This window comes from Aulostomus chinensis, chromosome 23, assembly GCF_037954235.1.
Source record: "Aulostomus chinensis isolate RoL2024-O1b breed Wild chromosome 23, RoL_Achi_v1.0, whole genome shotgun sequence".
NCBI lineage: Eukaryota > Metazoa > Chordata > Actinopteri > Syngnathiformes > Aulostomidae > Aulostomus > Aulostomus chinensis.
Window position 1 is genome coordinate 3,509,604 of NC_141342.1, and position 21,604 is coordinate 3,531,207.

The following is a 21,604-nucleotide window of genomic DNA, read 5'->3' on the forward strand; positions in this document are numbered from 1 at the left end:
TTGGCTAAAGCGTAAATCATCGTATCAATCAAGAACGACACATTCAAGACTGGAAAGCCATTCAGACCCATTCCACCCAACACGTAGAACCACATGGCCGGGTGGGGAGCTTGTCAGAGAAAAAGGGAAGGAAAAAAAAAAAAAAGCAGTGATATATTCTTAAACAATTTATTATAACAGATCCACAATCGCAAAGCTCCCAAATAACATGACAGTTTGGTTTCATCTGTACTTCACCTCTTGTAATAACAAGCTGTCAAAACGGTTTTCTGTATAGTGCTCTAGCGACCTCTAGTGGATCAGACCTAAAAAAGCAAACAAAAAACAAAAACAGTGCAACAGATTGTGATCAAGTCCTCTATTGCGCCGAGTTTGGTCAAGGGCATGTTGGTGTGTACAGAACTGCTATTGATGATATCTACATTCTAACCAAAAAGGAGTGAGAGGGAAACGATCATTGCAGTCTTTACAAATGTAGAATATATTCAGATTTTTTTTTTTTCCTTGCCAGCCATAGACGTATTACCTCAAATGTAATACCCTCGTGTTACAGCCATCATGCAGCGGAACCAAAACAAACAGTGAGATTATTCACACATAAGTTTGGAACAAATAAGTCCAGTTTTTATTATTGTGTTTTTCTGTTAATGTATCAGTGTTGCTCCACCCTGAACATCGATAAATAAAACACTGACAAAACCTTTTTTTTCCTTTTCTGTAAGGATCATTTGTTATCCTTAAAGACACTGTGAAGAAAGAATAACCAAATTTATCATTCCACGCAATGAAATTTTCCTTTACCAATGTCCTTAGGCGATAGAATAATTGTTTTCCTCTTTAAAAAAAAAAAAAAATCCAACTCATCCCAGGAAGAATGTGTTGGGGAGGCTGCAGCGTTCTCTCCCTGTCCAAGGCCCCTCAGGAATAACTTGATGTTTTGCTACCAACGTCATCCTCCTGCGATCCCATACTCTGAAAAAAAAATAAAATTTTTTACCACGTTAGGTTCCTTCTGCACATCCATGAACACCTTGGAATGGATCTGGGCTTGTTCTCAAAAAAGTGCATTTAAAATTTATTTATGAATACATTTGCTGGGGAAAAAAAAACATATCCGCATCATACAGTCAATAAACTTCTACTTCCGTTTGGATTATAACGTACAGGAAGGGAAAACAGCCAGCCAGAGGTACACTGGCAAAGAGCCTTCATTCCCAAACTGAGGTATGCACAGTTCAGTCTGGGCTAAAATCTGTACTATCCTCTAAAAAAAATCTTCCACAAATAAAATACTGTTTCATGTTGTCCAGCCAGTACCAGCCAATCATCTTCTGGGGATGTCCAGTTTCCATGTCCTCCTGGGTTAGAGAAACACTTAAGTAGCCACTAAGTAGCCGACCTGAGCCGAGGTGAGCCGGTGGAAATGCGCCCTATGTTGCCTAACTTGCTTCTGTATGGATACGCAGTTGAAGTGATCCTGCATCACACTCATGGACGGCAGCACCTGGCAGAGGACGCGGGGCAACAGCTGAAGATAAGAGTCCAAACTGCTGAGACCATCTGCTCCAGGGTTTCCAGTCCCATGTCTGACAGAGCTAGCATTAATGTTAGTGGTGCTAGCCTAGTGACTGGCGCTGCTAGCACCATCTGTGGCGGTGGAGGTGCTACACAACAGGAGATTGAATGTTTCTGAGGGCGCAGGACTACAAAAAGTTTGTGAACAACTGGCCTGGAGCATGAAACACACATCAACTCATGTGGTTGTTACTGGCAGGCCTGGAACATGCATGTGCTGTACGCAACAGAGGCACAGTTATGAGCAAAAACTGGATTTTGCTGGATGGCCCACCAAGACTTACCCTCATATGCCCGTTACTCAGTGCATCACTGGTCACAACTCTCATGTTTTATCTATAATATTTTGTCAGTATGTCTTACTCCAGACAATACTGTTGTACTTTATCCAAACCTAACATTCACATTCCACACTGACACCCTAAAGATACTCTACAGTCTGTTAATACTTTCAAAAAGCTCCTTAAAGCTCATTTTGCCGTTCCAGGAAAACTTACACTGCGTATTTTATGGGAATCCTGTCTATGAATAGTTGCATACGCTCTAATAAGTGTATTCTGTTTCATGTAAATGTGAGTTTTATCTACAACCTGTGTAGCCCTCTGTAGCATAAATACATATTTAGTATTAACCTTTGTTGTTCCGAACATAAAGAGTTAAATATTTATATTGGACATTCACGTGCAAGAACAATGATTCCTATTCAGTGCTGTTGAATATTGCCACACCTTCTGCACAAACTGTGGGTTTACTGTGATTTCTTGATCCATTGACTTTAGTTTTTCATCCAGCTCTATACATTTCAACATCTGAAAGAAGAAAAATTGACACAAGTCAGACATTTGAGATCCCCCAGGGATGGATTCATACGTGAGAAGCATAAAAGAGCTCATGCAAAAGCACCTCTTGGTCAATTTTGTGGAGCATTGCTGGGTTGTTGTATTTTTCCGGGTTGTCGTGGAAGCAGACCATGCCATCCTTTTGGTTAATGCTAGCGTAGATCTCACCGTCTTCAATCTGTGTGGACACACGTTGTGTTATCAGGGTAAAACTAACTAAACTAACACTGACCATTAAACAGTTTGTCGGTAACTTTTACATGGTATCTTGGGCAGTTTTTCTCGTCGAGGTTCAGTAAGGACATAAACCAATCTACACTATCGAGCCTTTATCATCCCATAATTACTAAAACTGAAAAAGTATTCTTTAAAGCATTCCTTTATACCCACAGCAAACAATGTACATTGTCACTTCATTTTTAGGGTTAGGGTCCATGTATGAGGTTGGTGCTCAACTGATATGGGTTCCTGAATGGCCGATGCCCATATTTGGACAACTTGTCAGCTGATGACGCAGATAATGCCATTTTGATGCCGATTTTGTTTTTTGATGAAATACAACAATTCAATAAGAAGAAGAAGAAGAAGAATGAGAAACAAAATTGATGAACCTCTTACCGAAGTGAATAAAAACAAACAAAAACAGTCAAGTATAATTGAATTATTCAATGCGCGTTACAATCTAATCTATACTCCCAAAAGAAATTTCGGAAAAATCATTTCAGTCGATTATTTTTCCCCTTTAATGATACCAATTGCTATCGTATCTTACTTTACTGGAAAGCCTGATTAGTAACCCTTACAATGAGGTACAACTTCTTAAGGATCGTGCATTCATGCAATGAGCAAACCAGCTAAATGCCCCCCAAAATTTGCCAAAATACCCTGCAATTTGCCTCATTCACCTGGTAAAAAAACTCGCCCAGCACAGGTAGGGAACGAAATAACTCCACCAGTGAATTAAAGGGGATTTTAGTAAATATTTTTGAGGTAATACCCACACATTCAGCTGAGTTGCTCATTCCATGAATGCATGATCCTTACAAGTAACTAATCAGGCTTTCAAGCGATATAAAATACAAAACCAACCGGTATTTTTTAAGGGGAAAAAATAATCAACCGAAATCACGTTTTCGAACTCTCTGGGGAGTATACATGGTTATCTTAGCCAAATTATTAATGAAATAGATAAATACATTCAGTTGCAGACAATCTTTTTTCTTAATCGGTCTCATGAGCTCAGGCTTTGGCCAACGCCAAATCTCAAAAACAACATAAATCGGCCTAATTAATTGGTGTACAACTAAATGAGATCAGCGTTCAGGAGGAAAAAATGAGTTTGGAGGCCTGCCCACACTCAGCTCACCATGTGTAAGACGTATTTCTCTGCTTCCTGGGGGCCTGACAGCTGCACTCGACTCGCCATGTCTTGCAAAGAGAGCGTCAGGAAGGTCTGCAGAGACACAACACAAAACCAGATATGTAAGAGTCACTGTGACCTCCATCGTAGGTACTAAGGGGTCCCTGATCAGCACACTGAATGCCATACTTGCCAACACCTATGCTTATCACAGGGTTTCTTTGAAGATTTCTCTTTATCGAGTCACATGACTCATTCATTCTCATATCTTTACCACTGCTTTTAATATTAAAGTAATAAGTACGAAAATTTAAAGTTGAGGAAGTATCATTATAGAGAAGTATTTATCAAATGGCAGGCACCGCAGCACCACCACCGCTCTCTCTGAGCTGCATAGGCTTGGTTAATGTTTAAGAACAGATTAAAGTTGATAAAGATGGTTTTCCTGATGAATTCTTTGAAAAAAGCCAACAAATTCCAAAAGACAGAAGGAAAACAGGGCCTTTATCAATCTAATCAAACGATAAAACTACAGAAAATCTACAACAACTTAAGACTATCCAGTATATTGTTTCAAGTCAGTCAGCCTTCAATGCTTCTTTCAAATTCCCACACTGGAAATACTGGTACCATCAAACTCCATGAGGCTGCTTGCTGCCCTTCTCACGGCTCTCCACAGTTCACTGTGGCAGGCATATTTACGCCCTGGAAGAGTTTAGTGCGTATCCATAAAAAAACACAAGTCGTCTGAAGCCCTCATCTTCTTCAGCAGCGGTTGGTGATCCAGATAAATCCATTGTCTTGGTTAAGATTTCTTTTGGTTGCTGCTGTTGAAGCGTCTCCACCACTGATGGCTGGGTGCCACTGGAGCTGCTCAGCTGTTCCGCTGCCCCTCTTATTTGCTGCTAGCTCTCAGCATACTCATAACATGACCAACCTTCAACTGTCCGATTAAGTTTGTGGCGTTAAATGCCTTTCTTCTCATTCTTCCGTGAGGGATTTCCCTTTCAGATACGACGATAAACCATTCCAAACCGCAAACGCAATTTTCACAGCACAGAGAGAAATTGTCACATGCGTGTTCTGTGATTTGATCACCCCTTAGAGAGGGAAGATCAAATTACTTGTAGCCGACGTTGGCTGATCAGGTTCAGTGACGGATCGACTGGAGCACCATTAGGTGGTACAGATTGTTTAACACAGTCTTATTTGTCAAGGCATCTGGTCTGTCTTCGTATCACACACACACACACACACACACACACACACGCACCCACCCACCTTTGTTAGCCGCTGGATGTTTTTCTTGTAGAGTGAGGAAAGGCATTGTTTGACCAGGCCTGTGTTGTTGTCTCGTGTGAAGGTCTCGCTGTGTTTGTTGACCAGGCTGCGCAGTTCAGCCGGGTTGTTGGTGGTGTAAACCTGAGCTAGCTCGTGGTAGACGTTGCTCAGGGGCTGAGGAGAGCAGGAAGAGGAGGAGAGGAGAAGGACACAAAACTAATTAATAACAAAGACAGACCGTAGAAATCTTTACTGGCGGCCACAACGTGTACACACCAACAGGACCAGCAACTCCGCTGATGAATACATCTCATCTAATCCTGTTTTTCAGAAACTTCAGATTGCTGTTATTTATGACAACACATACTTCTTGCGTGTACTTTTATTTCTAAGAAAAACTCAAGTGAAGGGACTGTCCCTGAACAGTTTAGGACTTCAGTTTAAAGCTAGGCAGTTGACTCTTACCTTGATGAACCTCCCTACTATTTGTGAGGTGTATTTGGGCAGCTGCTGCACTTTGCCGTGGAGAATGAGTGAGACCAGGATGTATTTTTTATAGGCTTCCAACATGATGTGGCTCACTGCCATGGCTGGAGTGGTTATTGCCTGAAGGGACACAACAACACACGTGTGGTCATCTTGTAACATGTTCATTCAGGGTCAAAATGAAAATAGCTTAGTTTGTAGTTTAGTAGTAGTAAAAGAAGTTGCTGTTGTTAGTTTATAGGCCCAATGAAGCATGGCAAAGTACCTGTTCATAAAAATACAGTGCTCTATCGAAGTTTTTGAGGCCCGTGTAGATCATGCCACCATAGTAGTAGTAACATAAAAAGTGCTTTGCGTCGTAGGCTCCGTTCTCCTTACAGATGTCCATCATGTCCAGCTCCAAGAAGGGCAGGGCAGGCTTGAAGCACTTCGCTAACAAGCACAGCTGCAGAGGACAAGGAAAAAGTGACTGACAGCATTGAGCTGGAAATTGACTCTTACAAGCACATCTTGTGACAGTGCTGACAAAAACCTTCCTTTTCACAGGTAGAACAATTCTGTTTTAATCATTTAAAGCAATACTTGCCCCCAAAAAGTGTATTTTGCCCTTTAACCACTCATAAATAAGTGTTCTGATCTCACAGAGAGGTTTATTTTGCCTGCTGCATTCCTTTGTGACTCTAGTGTGCTGCAAAGAGGCTCCTTCACTCAGCTGCTCCACGCAGTATCACACCGTTCCTCCAGCTCAGAGCCTGGCAGGGCTATGTCTCGCCAGCTCTCCTGGTGTAGTGGCATTTACAGCCCATAGCCCATCTGTTCTCACTCACCTTATCCTTGGATTGTTTTACATTCATGTTATCATTTACCAGCTAAAGATGAGCTGTTATTTTGGTACCTGCTGGTGTGTTTGTCAGCTTTCAGCCTCCTTCAGTCCCCAGGGGTAAAGAGCTTTATTCAAATGCTAACTAATCTTGAAGAAATATTCATGTAATCTGACTTTAATACACAAATCAAACCTTTTATAATGTGAATGACAAGTTCTGCTCTTAACACTGCATTTGAAGCATCTCTAGTTGAACCATGTTATGTGGTCTGCTGCTCCGGTACTCTTCAGAGCCTAATATTACTGACCCATGAAAGACAACACGTGAACATAGAATATTCAGGAATAAATAATATGGACACAACTACACACTTATTAGTGCAACAGTTTCTTAACATCTCGGCTCTGTGACCGGGCGTCAGGCCAGACACTAGATTCATCCTGTCTAATTTGCTCCTATTCCACGCTCTACAATCCACATTTGCAACATGGAAAATTCTTTTTCTGAAGCACATTTCACATTTGTGAGTTCTTGAAAGGGAAAGTACACTTTTTGGCTTTCACTTCAAACCAACACTCTAAACTATATCAACACTATGGCTGAAAATATAGTTGTCTATCAAATTCCCCTTTAGGGAACTCAGGCATGGGGATCATAAAGGAGGCCGGTGACTTACCTGACACAGGTCTGCATGAACTGAGGTAAGTTGGTTTGTGTTCATCTGCATTTTGTCTATTGCCTGTTTTAGGATGACAACACCTCTCAATGGCTGCCAAAGAGAGAAAAAGACAGCAATGATCCTCTGCTGCTGTGGAAGCCTTAGATACACAAACAAAATGGCCTCGGCCAGTGGCTCACTTTATAATGCAATTAAAAACTTAGATGATGGAAGGTAAAGAAAACATGCTGCTGTTGAGGATCTGTTTGGAAAGATTTACAGTAATAAGGTTAACTACAGCCAAGGGAAATTCAATAACTAAACTGAATGATGATAGAAGTTGTAAAAGAACATAAATATGTATTAAATATTGATAAACATAAACCAAAAAACAGTATACTGTTAATAAGTAGTGTACCATATTGTTTTTACACACAGGATAAGTGGTGGAGAGAAGCTCCTCCCTAATTATAATGAGTATAAGTTCTGTTGTGACACCTGGTTAAACAATTCCCGTCAGGATTAGTCAGAATTTTAGTGTTACCTGTTTCCGCTCTACGAGGGCATTTGTCAACTGGTGGCAGAGACCAGCAACTGTCAGAAGAAACAGAAATAATAACATAAAAATGTTTTTTTTCAAGTTGTGTGTGTATGAAATATAGTCCTGACCAGATTCAATCATCATAATATACAATACTGCTTGATGTTCAGAGGTGTCACCATTGAACAGTGTGCACTGAAGCTGGTGTTCAGTCGGGCGCAAGCTTCATTGCTAGTTTCAAACTGGTGCGAATGACATTTTCACGCCAAGCGCCCTCGCCCTTTAACTAGCAAATGAACTTGTGCATTACCTGTGTCAGCAGGTGCTGAATAACGTTAATGAGGCGTGGTCTGGTACAACCATGACGCACTGATGTTTAAGGACACCAGAAAAACTGGTGCCATAGACCAAGAAGAGGCTGGTCTTTGGTCAGTGGGTTAAGTTGTTTGTGAAGGGCTTCTTATTTCAAAGGTCATTAATCAGACAAGCAGATGCAAGGCACTGCAGTGTGGTATGTGACATGTTCGCTCCTTCACCTGGCGCACGAGGAGGCCTGTTTCTTCAGATGACAAGCAATGTGTGTGGCGTTGAAATAGCAAAACGCCACGTCCTGGCTCAACCTGGGCTTTAAAGGGAATGACGAGGCACTCTAATTGGTTTGATTGATGTCACACCCCACACACACCTATGAATATTTAGGTTCCTACTGACTGCCTCTTTGTGCTGTACGCCATGGTTTGCATGGATTACATGCCCTCTTAATACCAAAATGAGGCTGAACACACCCCAATGCTGTACAGCACGTACATAGCGCCATCCACCATTGGCCTGGCACCATAGAGCGCTTAAATAGGATCCAAGGAGTGTTGATCAACAGGTTGTGCTATACATCTACTTCCTAAATCTTTGCGATGGAGAAGTCAAGACTTACAAGTGTCTGTTGCATATCTAATGTGCTCCCCATTGCAGGTACTGATGAAGAGTTGGACTTGGGAAAACAGCGTCTCAAAGTCAGGGATGTTAGGCATGGAGAACTTCACGAATCTGGAACGAAAGAGTGAGGGTGAGCAAAAGCCTGCAGCATCAGCAATACTAGGAGATGTTAACGAGACTCCTGACATTCATGAAAATATGTCAATAAAATAAGGGAAGTCCTTCATTCAGAGCTATGACATAGGCTTTTATATACATATTAACTAAAGAAAACTACAGAATGACGGTAACATCCGTCTCATTCCATCCTCTAAGCATCTTTCTCACCATATGCAAGCAGTCATGACGAGAGTATACCTTACTGTCCTTCTTCCTCCAGAGGAAGAGCGTTTGGATTTGTGAGAAAAGACAACTGATACAAGTCCCACCCTGCACCCAAAGTCTCTTCTTTCTTTTCAGTAAGCAGGAAAAACCGCCCTCCTGACCAGCCCAGCACTGAACACACACTCAATTTATTTATTTAACACAATTTATTTAATTCAATAAAATGCAAAATCTTGAACTCTAAATGTATTTAACAGGAGTGTTACTGCCTGCTTTATTTGTCTGTTGTTTAATGCATGCATAAACATCTGTATAAATGTGTACATACATTTCATGCATTTGTAGAGAGAGAGAGAGAGAGAGAGAGAGAGAGAGAGAGAGAGAGAGAGAGAGAGAGAGAGAGAGAGAGAGAGAGAGAGAGAGAGAGAGAGAACAAGAACAGCCCAGTAAATCAAGATGGTTCATCACTAGTAAGTACACAGTTTTTTCAGGTTCAACTACTGATGCACGCACTTTCACATGAGGAATGTGAAAGTGCGTGCACATAATTCAAGGGTTTAATTTTCAGGTAATTTCTATGTGCAGTGGTATGTGCATCCCCTTAGGGTCCAAAAAATTTAACAGTCAATCAAAACATCGACTTTCTCCAGTTGGCATGAAGAAAGCAACTAAATGATTTCCTAATAACAGAAAAATAATAGCTTGCCATTCTAAAATGTTGGGCTGTGCAATGCCCTACATTTTCACCAAGTCTGTTGGTTTGTTTGTTTGTGTCTGCAGCAGGATTACACAAAACCACCAGAAAACCTTGGTGAAGGAGTAATCAGCCCATTACATTACATCCATTAGAGACTACCTCTCGTTTAAGCTTTTTTTTTTTTTTAAAGTAAAATATCCAGTATCTTGTTTGCTCAAGTATCTTCTCCTGAGGTCATCGCTGCTGTTTAGGGTGGCGAAACAAATTTTCCAGATATTTTGAAAATAAAGAGAAATACAGTTTTTGTGTTTTTCAGTATGTTAAAACATATGACATTAAAATCACTACTCAGCATGCAAAAAGGCAACCTTTATAGATTATAAAATGCTTACAAGGAGCAAATTGTAACCCCTTAAATGTGCAAATACTGGATCATTTGTTAATTGTTTATAAAATCCTTCCTTGTTAAAGGGGCCTTTTATGCTTTGTCATATTTTCTTCGATATACATAAGATTGCACTGTTGGATTTTCACATATAAATGTGGCTTGAGTTCCCAAAAATGAGTTGAGCATACATAAAAGACATCAGACAGCTCTAAACAGTCTGTTTCCAATGGGGTTTTTCCAGGTTGGTCTCTACCAACCTTATTCACTACACGGCCGGAGTCCTCAGGCTCTATGTGGAATGGTGTGACCGGTTCAGGACCTAATTATGGTTTGTGTTTGTTATCTTAAAGACTCTTCTCGGAACGGCTATCAGAAGTTTGCAGCAGCTAAAAATGCTGTGATGCACGCACTGTTTAACTGCTCAGCAGTTTTGTATCTGTCCATATAAACGTTAAAATGAAAGGAAAACTGTCAAACATGTATCGATAGTCACTGTCTCTGAACACAGCAGGCCCAAGTACAGGAATGCTGCCCCTCAGACTTCTGGTTGTTGGCCATACAGATGAAAATGGGCTTTTTAAGACACAGAAGCTACTGTAGCCAACAACCAAATAAAAAGCAACTCCAGTACAGTCCCTCAATAGTATAGAGCTGAAAACTCACAAAAAGCGACACTTCACCCCAAAAGTACAGTGTGTCATCCAAGTACTCACAAATAGGTGGCTAGAGCTCCCAAAAACATTTATTTCCCTCCTGGATCACTTCTTTGGATCCAGAATGGAGACAGAGCCAGCCATGTGTATGTAGATTGAAACAAAGAGAGACCCACAGACACCAACTCAGCACAGAACACCTCTGCTTTGATATTGTGTTGTGGTATTATTTATATCTTTATTTGTAGCTCTAAGTGAAGTGTTTGTGGATTACTGAGTGAATGGTTGCATAAACAAGATATGGGTTATACTGGATGATGCCCTGGAGAGTTTGTTGACCAACATTTTTTGGCAGTTTAGCTGTTGTTAGTCATCAGTCTCCATTAACTTCAAGTTAAATATGTGCGGCTGGCTCTTTCTGTATTCTAGAGTCACAAAGCAGTAATGCAGGGTTGAGTTCAAGACACCTATCCGAGAGTACTTGAAAGGCAAAACACACTTTTTGGGAGTGAAGAACTACTTTAATAGGTCCTCTTTAACAACCAAACTCTTAAACTCAACCACCTCTAACCTAATCCCCACTACAAGCACAATCAAACCTTCAAATGAGAACGAAATGGAGCAAAGATCAACAGTCTAGTAAAGGAATGATAATGACATCCACACGGCAGCGGCAGAGTCAGTGACTTTGGTGCTGCAGACATGGGGATGAAGTTAAAGTGAACGTGGATACTTACAGCACAGCCAGCACGCCCAGGGAGTGCTCCTGGATGTCCAAGGCCCCCAGCACCGTGTCCAGGTGGGACAGATTTTTGGCCAGCAACTCTCCACTCTTGTTGATCAACTCACACAGCTGAGTCATCTGGCCTGTGGGGGGGACACAGTAGCAGATAAATAAATGATTTGAATCCTGTTATACATCCTTCAGATCTATTATATAAAAATGTGCAAAGGCATTTAAATTAAAATATAAGTTGGATTATATTTTGGGGTAAAAACTGGCTATTTGTAAGTAGGTTTTATTCTTCATTTAAAATCAGTGTACTAATGACATTTAGCGTTGGGAAGTTTCAAGCACATAATAGCTATTGTTAATTAATAACGATATTAACTTAAAGAGAAACACATGGGAGGAGACGGCAACACTTTCAAGCATGCTAAACATGCTTTCTGCGGTGTTTAACTGTTCAAATTAACAGTAACATGTCTCTGTACTAGCCCGCAACTGCCCGCAGGCTCTTTTTCACAAATCTAGAGATGAAACTAATTTAAATAATTCTCTAGAACCATCGTGCTGTGGCTCACTGTTTCAATATAAATCGCCCGGTCAAGTGTCCTGTCAAGGCCTTGCAGGAGAGGTAATGCGAGGAGGATTGACAGATGACTTTAAACCAATAACATTCGTTATTTCAGCTCACCAGCCAATCACGTGGGGCCAGGGCGGGACAACCGGTAGACTGTGCCCAGAAATTATTTTCTAGCTCAAAAAGAAAAAGTATGATTTTGATATTTTGCTGGATGACCTACACAGTCCACCATCATCCTCGGCGTTCATGTGGACTTATGCGTCCTCTGATGACACTTTATAGAAAACTCGGTGCCTGAGAAAGTGATTTTTGCGGTATGTTTACATGATAAGGCAAAAAGGGAGCTCTAACCAGTTTGGCTGCTTAGCTATCGGCAAAGCATTGGGTAGCATGTATAAGCTAACAAGCTAGTGCCTCCCATTCGAATGAGTTTAACAGCCCTACCTTGAGCGGAGAGCTGCCGCACATTGTTCACAAACTGCTCCAAGGCTGAAGCCATTATTTCCTGGGTCCCAAGTGGAGGTAATTCGCACTGGTTTTCATTCAAACGTCAGAAACAACTCCGTCCGGACTGAGACAGGGGGCCACACAGCCGCCACTGAGTTGAAGCTGTCGCGAGAGCCGACGAACTGAGCAGACCGCAACGAGAGTTTGGAACCAACAGATTTTTAAGGGGCCACACACACGCACGCACACACTCACACTATGTGCTTGCTCTTGAGATTCAGTAGTGTCGGTTGTCATTATAGTATCTTTATTTACTGAACTTACTGAGTGTCCTGTCTTTGTTGTAAATAACCGCAGTCGTCTATTTGGCGACGTAATGCCAGCTCTCAAAGCTCCCCCTTTAAGAAACACAGGAACTTACGTCCAATGCGTTGAGTTTTCTCCAAAGATGTTCAAAAACTAAGAGCACCTAACTGACTTTTTAGCCTACACTGATGTTCATTCATTTGTTGTGTTAAAAACAGTTTCATGAACAAGTAAAACAACGATTTTAAATGAATACACACACACACACAATAAATGCAACTGTGTATTGGTGACAAATGTAAAAAACAAACTAGTTCATTTTCAGTCAAGATAGCAAATAGTTTTTTATTTATTTATATATATATTCTATTTATATTGTAAATAAACTTTTCATAATAATAATAATAAAACATAGAAAGACATGCCATGTATTTTATCACATTTCACTTGGTTCTGCTACGCATGGATCCTTCAAAAATCAAACGTTTTACCAAAATGGTCCATCATAGTTAAAGCGAATGATAAATAAACACCTGAGAGTAACTTTTTTTTTTTTTATCATTACTAATCCACACTATAAAAAGGGCTCGAAAACTATTTGGTAATCAACATAAAATTAGAATTAAACTAAAAATAGATTTAAATTTAGATTTAGGGACAGTGCCAGTAATTGACCATGACAGCAGTCATGTAAACGAAGGCTTATTTCCATCTGTTGTCCCTGGTCCTGAAAAAAAAAAAACTGGACAAATCTACGAATCGTATAGTTCGTACAGAACGCTGAAGAAAACGGAATAGTGAAGCATCTCGTTATTCCAACCATCTTTGTACCGAGCAGGACGCAGCAGTGCGGTTTGACCGAGGCAACTTCCTTCCTCTGCTCCTGATCTTTTCGGTACACTGCACCACCAGCCCTCTAACGTGTCGCTTCAGCTCACGCAACCCCACCAGCAGTTATCAATGATGCTGTGTGGGCAAGAACGGCTGTGGGTGGTTGGCGGAGAGTTAATGCACACTGACATGCGACGCGAACGCTGCTAGCATGTCACATTTGACCTACCCTCTGAGCTAAAATTAGCCACCCAGACTTAGCATTCAACGACTAGCAGGGCGCTGCACAGGATGATAAACTTAAGTGACACATAACTTCACCAAACTGCGACGAGAGAGAAAAAAACGACAGAGTATGAACATTTTCGACTCCCATGCAGAGTTTTTCCACTTATATCAGAGATTGAGAACACTAAGTCGTAGTACCGCTCGAGCCAAGGGTCAACAATGTTGTTGTTGTCCGCCACCACCCGTCTCCTTGGAGGAAGGAGAACCTTCTTCCGTGATCCGTTTAAGAGGATTTGTGTGAACATGTCCTCCTCGAAGAGACTGCGGGTTCTGGTAGACATGGACGGGGTCCTGGCAGACTTCGAGGGAGGGTTCTTGAAGAAGTACCGTGCCAGGTACCCGGAGGAGCCATTCATCACCCTGGATGACAGGAGAGGGTTCTGGGTGTCCACGCAGTACGGCCGGATCAGGAGTGACCTGTGTGTAAGTGACGTGGAGAGATGTCTTGTCAAAAGGGTTGGGCAAGTTACTAAAAAAGTGTGACATATTTGACTTTTTTTTTTTAAATTAAATAGTGTTACTTTCCTGTGTTCATTTTACGTTACTTTAACAAAAATAAATGAAATATGACTTGGGATTAAAAATGTAAAATTGTATTCCCAAAATCATGGCGGAGATGGAATTAAGATGATGGCTCAGCTCCAGAGTAGATTCAGATTTAAGAGGAACATGTAATTCCCCCTGAAAACACATTTGACTCTCATATGTCAACAAAACAAAGCAAGTACTGAGCTATTATTACACCATTTACACCACCTGTGGCGTCAGATGTACTTTGAAGCACATGAACTTTATACGACTTTCTTTTTTCTTTATGTTTCTACTTTTACTGATGTCATATTTGTATGAGGGTTGGCGATTGAAAAACCGGTGTATTTTGCCGAGCATGACAACACGTGTGTGGAATTTGTGTCCGTCTGTTGGTGTTTCATTAGAATTGTGACGAGGAAAGAAAAGACGACGTGAAGAAACAAAACAGAGAGGGAAACAGAATAATTTCAGACATTAAACATAAAATACTCTGGGCTCAGGGCTACAAATCTGAAGGGCTCATAGGACTACAAGCCAAACCAGCCCACTTCAGAATGACTGGGCTTTATATAATTATTATTATTTTTATTATTATTATTATACAGCTTGATGGCACGGTGGTGCAGTGGTCAGCACTGTGGCCTCCCAGTAAGAAGGTTGTGGGTGGAGCCCTGGCTGGAGCACGGGGTCTCTCTGTGTGGAGTCTGCATGTTCTCCCTGTGCCTGCGTGGGTTCTCTCCCTAAAATGGATGGATGGATGGGTGGATTATGAAGCTTGTGTTTTAGTAAATACACAAGAGCCCTAAATACATGTGCACAAGCACCGAAAAAGTTCTTCATGACCGGGCCCCTATCAACAACATGACAAAAGAAATACAAGAGCTGTTACCACTCCGTTCTGGGCTGCAGGAGATGAAACATTGCTGGCTCCATAAGCAGACATAAAGGACTCGTTCTAAACCAACATACCATAAAATTTAAAAGAAAGGCAATCATCTTTTGGTTGACACGCTACTTGAATAACCAGCTAAGTTATTAACAGAGTGTAGACACAACTCATGGTTGAATGGAGACAGTACCTGATTAGACTGCAACGTGTATCTGAAAACTGCACTTGAATACAGCCAAAGTTGTTCTGATGATGCAGCAAGACAAGATAATGTAGCCAGCTGTGTTACATAATTATGACCAATTGTCAGACTGCCACTCAAACACAGGTGGCTTTAGTTGGCTCTCCTTGTTAAAAGCACATGCTGCATTCTCTCTCACGTGGATGCACGCCTACACACACACCTGATCCCTGTACCCTGCTGATAATAAGACCCATGTACGTCCGTGTGTGTTTTGCCTCCAGGGGAAAGCCATTAGTATCTGGGAGTCCAAGGACTTCTTCATAGAGCTGGAGCCCCTGCCAGGCGGAGTGGAGGCGGTCAAAGAGATGGCTGCGATGGAGAAGTAGGTTCTGCAAATGCACGTCAGTGGTCTGGAACACAAACCCTCTCAATCTGAATATTCACAAACAACGTCTGCCACAGTATATTTGAGAATGAAAAGACTCGTGCATTAAAAAAAATCAATTTGATGAAATCAAACATGTCCTTCCTTGAAAAATCAGTCAGTGCCTCTGCCTGACCTCCTTGAGATCAGTTGACTTATTTTATCTCCTTTACTTTTATACGATGACTTCAGATTTGTAGGGACCCTCAGAGTAAATAGGGGTGGGTTGAAATTTCAAGAGTTTTTAATTTGTCATTTCGCACAGCATTTTTGAGAAACCACAAGTTTATATCCAGTAACATGGCATTATCAGGAATGAAAAACATAAACGGCAACTCACACAAAAGTAAAAACTGAATCTAAACCCTTTATACTTCTACTCCTGTTGTCCAAATCTGAAAGCGAATTCTCGTTTTTTAGCTTTTTTTTTTTCCTGCGGGCTGTTTCAGCATCAATCCTTTGGGCTGTAGCTTCATTTTCAAAGAGCAAGTGCACCAATAGAATGTCTTTGCTTTAACACGGAGAAGCACTGGTCCTTGGGATCTGTTTTCTGATCACACACTGGTGAATTGTGCCTTTTGGGGAACATTTTCCAGAACATTTGTGGGCATTTAAAACAAGTGAGAGCATGTGAAAGTTCTCAGGCTCGTCTCCTAGACGCCGTTCTGTATGTGTCAGGATCATTTTCTAATATAATCCTGTTGTAACACTTTGGTTATGAGCCTGCTGTGCTAATGAAGCGCGTGCGTAATCTGTGGTAAAAGGAGATTATTTGAAGAGATTGGCATCACCTCTGTGGAATAATCTCTTAAAACAACTCATAGGAATGAAAAAATGACTTTTTCCGATTCATTGTGTGTCAGGGACCACCAGCTGCTATACCAAAATGTTCGTTTTCATGTTCTTGCATTTTTCCATTCCTTGTTTCATTTTCTTTCCGCAGCACAGACGTCTTTATTTGTACCAGCCCTATAGAACATTACAAACATTGCCCATATGAAAAGGTAGGTGGATCAATAATCTTTCCCCTTGGCGAACTGTGACTTTTTCCTTGAATCTCTCTCCCTGTGTTTGTGTGTTCCAGTATGCTTGGGTGGAAAAGCACTTGGGTCACGACTTCCTGGAGCAGGTCATCCTGACTACAGACAAGACGGTGATCAGCGGAGACATCCTCATCGATGACAAGCCCGACATCCTGGGTGAGTCTCAGTGTATCTCTACGTCAAAAAATTCAAAACGCCTGCTCATTGTCATTTTACTTTCATTGAGATTTACTCCATATTTGCACCTTCTGTACTCTAAGCAGTCAGACAGCGAATACTTTGTCTTTTGGCAAATGAGCAGCGTCTGACAATTCGGTGCTCAGGCCCCAGTTAAAGCTGAAGCCCCCCCCTCCCCATGTGCATGTCACAGGGTGTGGCGAGAGAGAGAGAGGTGAAACTTAATAATTACCGGGTTTTACGGGAAACAGCAGACTGATGCTGAGGTGCAAATATCAATCCCTGTGTCCACTTGATGGCGCTTGATGGTCATGTTGCTGTGTATCATGTGAAGGCAACACAGACACACGCACAAAACAAATGCGGTTCCTTCCATTAGGCTTACTTCCTGTAGTCACTGATGTGAACGCTTTTTTCAGGTTCCAGCTACATGAATGCTATCCAGAGATCCTGTCACTGATCTGTCATAACTTGAGGCCGATCTGTACGTAGATGAACGTCCCCCAGTTTTAGGATTGCAGGCCACTGCTTACCTGGTTTGTCAGTTCTTGTCTTGGAGGTGTGGAGCAGATTGGAGAAAGCTGAAGTCATTTTGTGCTCCCTTGAGGTGTCACACACCACAGTGTGGTGCACCATCAGGGTCACCTGACCTGGGGCTTGAGCTGATGGTAGTGGTGCTTTTAGGTCTTCTGGGCAGTTTGAAGTGTGCATCTTGATGCAGAAAAAGTTCTGCACTGGTCCACCTCAGCGATGGTACAGGCTAACTTCACACCAAATCTGGCCCTTTTGCAAAAACTTTAGTTCTCTCCTAGATTTGATTTGGGGTGATGTTTTAACTGCAGGGCTTCGGTCCCCAGAAAACAGCTTCAAAAAGTTGAGCTACAACCAACGTTTGGAGAAATGCAATCTCTCAGTCAGCAACACTGAAGATGCCCACAGGAAAAACCACTGCTGTCCACGTAGCATTAAAGGATTCTGCTGGTTACCAATCGACAGGGACTGTTGCAGCCATGATGCCTTCTCCAGAGCTGCACAACCAGCAACCCTGCCCAGCCCTGCCCTGAGAGACTACAAAGATGTGAATTGGTACCCTTGTCTTTTCTCACTGGCTGAAGAAAACACCTGCTTACTCTTCCAGGTTATTTTCCCTGTAGTGGGAACAGCTTTAATCGGCATTCAGTCTGAGGTCAAATAACCCTGCAGTAGACATGTAGTGGTTCTGGCTCTGATCAGCATTGATGAGAGCACGAAATCTGAGTGATGTGAGAATTGGTGTCCGTCGTCCAGCACCTCCAATCCCTGATGCAGACGCTGAGCAGTCAGAGCTCCACTGTCAACATTGTACATGGAGGAGTGGAAGCTTGGTAACTTCAGCGTTGGCTCTGCTCTACTTTACACGCTGCCGACACATCTTTAGGATCAGATGACTGCAACATTGGTGAACAGCTAACATGCCAACAGCTCAAGCCCCGATCACAGTGGAGATAGTTTTGATCTGTTAGAACGAGGAGAGATTCATCTCTGAATGACAGAAAAGTAATGATGTCATCAAAAAGTAGAAATCACAGGAAAATGGTGCTGCTTGTGGAACAGCATGTGGGTGTTCTCAGACACCTCATTTGCATGCTAATAGGCATCTGCTGCAGTACGTGGACTGTTAGCGTCTGGCTGATAGGCGCCACACAGTAACCTGAGCGTTGTTTGTTGTGTCCTTTGATCAGGTGTGGAACCTAAACCAACCTGGGAGCACATCTTGTTCACCGCCTGCCACAATAAGCACCTTTCCACCGACCCCGCTCAGAGACGCCTGCTGTCTTGGGGGGACGACTGGAAGTCCATCCTGGACAGCAAAAGACAGTGAGGTGCTCCTTCAACTATGAACCATGGCATCCTGAGGTCCAGGTTGTTTATGGGTCTCTGCCACCACAAAATATTGCTTCATCGCTGGGTGCCAAGGCTCACAGGGAGTGCTGTCTCACGGAGGATTCAGATTCAGAAGGGAAGGTATTGAGGGGGGAGCAGCCATAAACAACATTTGAAGGAAATGGGTTTTTTGTAAAGCTTTCTGTTAGGAGATGAGTGCCTCCTTGTCTGACCACATGGGGGCACTGTGACACTGAGCATGAAACAGGTTTTGACTGCGACAACAAAACACATTACATGATTTCAAGTTTGTGAGGGCAGACAGAGCCCGATGTCTGCAGCGCCATGTCTCACCATATGACTTCTAAAGCGCAAATATGTCCATTCGAGTTGAAACAGACTTCACGTTGGAGCCGCAGGAGCTGACGATCTGTGGTGTCAGGAGGTCGCAGCACTGTCGTGCATTAATGAGTCACTGGACTCACTCACAGCATCACTCCCCTGCACACTGGAAACCTCAAACATGGTCTGCACAAGTTCACTCCGCTTGGGAGAACGTGCAATACTGAGCCTCATGTATTAAGAACTCTCACCAATCATTATATATCCGTTTTTGTGATGTTTGACGAAATGTTTTCTGTCCTGGGTCACTGAACACAGCTGTCACGAAAAACTCACGTTTATCGCACACATATTTTTTTGAAAAGCTGATATTCTTCTATTGGTGCTTTTTTTTTTTTTTACTTGAGCCCTCTGTTTCACGGTTAAGCTGCATTATTTAGCAAATGAGAATGCAGACATAGAATTGCACATACATGCATGTTGAATGACACTCCTTGTAAATATGCACTGAATATATCTGCAAAATTAAGAGAGGCAAAAAGATGTTAATCAGAATCGAACTGAAAAGAAATCTCAACATGAAAGATGTTTGAATTTGCTACCCTTTGGTTTTTAATTGCTTTATTTTTTTTTTAAACGTTCATACAACGTCGAAAATCCTATTTTTATTCATTTTTGTTAAATCTCAATCAATTTTGTGACTGCACACCGCCATGACAAAATGTAAATTCTGCGATACCTCAGAAGACGGACGTGGCAGGAGCTGATGTCCTCTGTAGCTTTCAGGTCCTCCCATGTGTTTGATTTTTAATAAACCAACATCTTGATTGAAGCACAGGCTTCCGAATGGTGGTTTGTGATTTCAAGGACTGTAACGACCAACAAGATGACTTAAAATAAACCCTCATTTTATGACTGTTGAGTCACAGGAACCACATTTCCTCTCACTACGTCTGCATTATGGCAAGGTTCTGAACATGGTCAGGATTTGCATTCTTATGTGTCATGATTTTGAATGTTTGTTATTTCTGGTGGATTTTTGATAATTAAGCCTGCAGCTTCCAATGTGCCCCTCGGGAGTAAAACGGTAGATGCTGGATATTTTTAGAAGCACGTGGAGCTCAGTGCTCTGTTGTTGTGCTGAGTTCAGTTGGATTTAATTAAAGGAATTGTGAGAGGCAATTAGCCATCGTACAGGTCTTTCCTTCAAAGGTGTACAAAAGTATTCGCACCCCTTGAACTTCTCCCCATTTTGTCAGGTTACGACCACAAACAATTATTGGAATTTTATGTGAAAGATCAACACAAAGTGGCACACAATTGTGAAGTTCAAAGAAAATTATAATTTTTTTTAACAAATAAAGAAACTGAAAAGTGCGGTGTTCCAAATTATTCAGCCCCCCCCCCCCCCCCGAGTCAATACTTTGTGGAACCACCTTTTGCTGCAATTACAGCTGCAAGTCTTTTGGCGGATGTTGCTACCTGCTTTGTGCATCTCAAGACTGACATTTACAGCATAAACAGCTGAGTTCGATTAGATGGAGAGCATTTGTGAACGGCAGTGTTTAGATCTCTTACCACAGGTTCTTGATTGGATTTAGGTCTGGACTTTGACTGGGCCGTTCTAACACGTGAACATGTTTTGTTGTCAATCATTCCATTGTAGTCCTGGCTTTGTGTTCAGGGTCGTTGTCCTGCTGGAAGGTGAACCTCTGCCCCAGTCTCAAGTCTTTTGCAGTCTCCAACAGATTTTCTTTCAGGATTGCCCTTATTTGGCTCCATCCGTCTTCCCATCAACTCTGACCATCTTCCATGTCCCTGCTGAATAGAAGCCCCCCCCCCTGAGCCTGAAGCTGCCACCACCATGTTTGACAGGGAGGATTGTGTGTTTGCTGTGCCCCCACATGGTTTCTGACAAACTGCAAAGGGGACCTCTCATGGTTTTGGTTTAACAATGGCTTTCTTCTTGCCACTCCTCCATTATGGCCAGGTTTGTGCAGTGCACCACCAATAGTTGTCCTGTGGACAGATTCCCCCACCTGATCTCTGCAGTTCCTCCAGAGTCACCATGGGCCTCTTGGCTGCATCTCAGATCAGCGCTCTTCTCGCTCAGTCTGGAGGTTTAGGTGGACGTCCGCGTCTTGGTAGGTTTGCAGTCGTCCCATACTCTTTCCATTTCTGGATGATGGATTGAACAGTGCTCTGTAAGATGCTCAAAGCTTGGAAATCTTTTTACAGCCCGACCCTGCTTTAAACGTCTCCACAACTTTATCCCTGACCTCTCTGGTGTGTTCCTTGGACTTCATGATGCTGGTTGCTCCCCAATTTCTCTCAACAAACCTCTGAGGCTGTCACAGAACAGCTGTATTTGTACTGAGATTAGATTACACACAAGTGGACACTATTTAGTCAT

General features: G+C 42.2%; 2 protein-coding genes across 2 annotated transcripts; one reads left to right on the forward strand and one right to left on the reverse strand.

Moving 5' to 3' along the window:
* Positions 1-155: 155 nt before the first annotated feature.
* On the reverse strand, positions 156-12,500 carry cops3 (COP9 signalosome subunit 3). The gene is made up of 12 exons (XM_086194918.1): positions 12,311-12,500; positions 11,297-11,426; positions 8,496-8,608; positions 7,568-7,617; positions 7,042-7,134; positions 5,807-5,986; positions 5,521-5,661; positions 5,056-5,229; positions 3,781-3,867; positions 2,479-2,592; positions 2,304-2,384; positions 156-972 (listed from the first exon to the last, which is right to left on the reverse strand). Exons 1-12 carry the CDS (start codon positions 12,363-12,365, stop codon positions 919-921), a joined length of 1,272 nt encoding a protein of 423 aa, XP_086051044.1. The 5' UTR covers positions 12,366-12,500; the 3' UTR covers positions 156-918.
* A 947-nt stretch (positions 12,501-13,447) lies between these two features.
* Positions 13,448-20,373, forward strand: nt5m (5',3'-nucleotidase, mitochondrial). The gene is made up of 5 exons (XM_086195144.1): positions 13,448-14,161; positions 15,624-15,724; positions 16,710-16,770; positions 16,851-16,965; positions 18,708-20,373. The coding sequence occupies exons 1-5, from the start codon at positions 13,898-13,900 to the stop codon at positions 18,845-18,847; spliced, it is 681 nt and encodes a 226-aa protein (XP_086051270.1). The 5' UTR covers positions 13,448-13,897; the 3' UTR covers positions 18,848-20,373.
* The last annotated feature ends 1,231 nt before the right edge of the window (positions 20,374-21,604 follow it).

Bases quoted from the DNA above. Each gene is read 5' to 3' on its own strand.
- cops3 (XM_086194918.1), bottom strand. From the start codon at position 12,365: ATGGCTTCAGCCTTGGAGCAGTTTGTGAACAATGTGCGGCAGCTCTCC. The intron at 7,618-8,495 runs GTAAGTCTTGAC...TTCTTCTGACAG, and splicing joins TAGATATGCAACAGACACTT to TTGCTGGTCTCTGCCACCAG. The intron at 973-2,303 runs GTGTGGCAATAT...TTTTTTTTTCAG, and splicing joins ACCCACAGTTTGTGCAGAAG to AGTATGGGATCGCAGGAGGA.
- nt5m (XM_086195144.1), top strand. From the start codon at position 13,898: ATGTTGTTGTTGTCCGCCACCACCCGTCTCCTTGGAGGAAGGAGAACC. The intron at 14,162-15,623 runs GTAAGTGACGTG...TTTTGCCTCCAG, and splicing joins GGATCAGGAGTGACCTGTGT to GGGAAAGCCATTAGTATCTG. The intron at 16,771-16,850 runs GTAGGTGGATCA...TGTGTGTTCCAG, and splicing joins AACATTGCCCATATGAAAAG to TATGCTTGGGTGGAAAAGCA.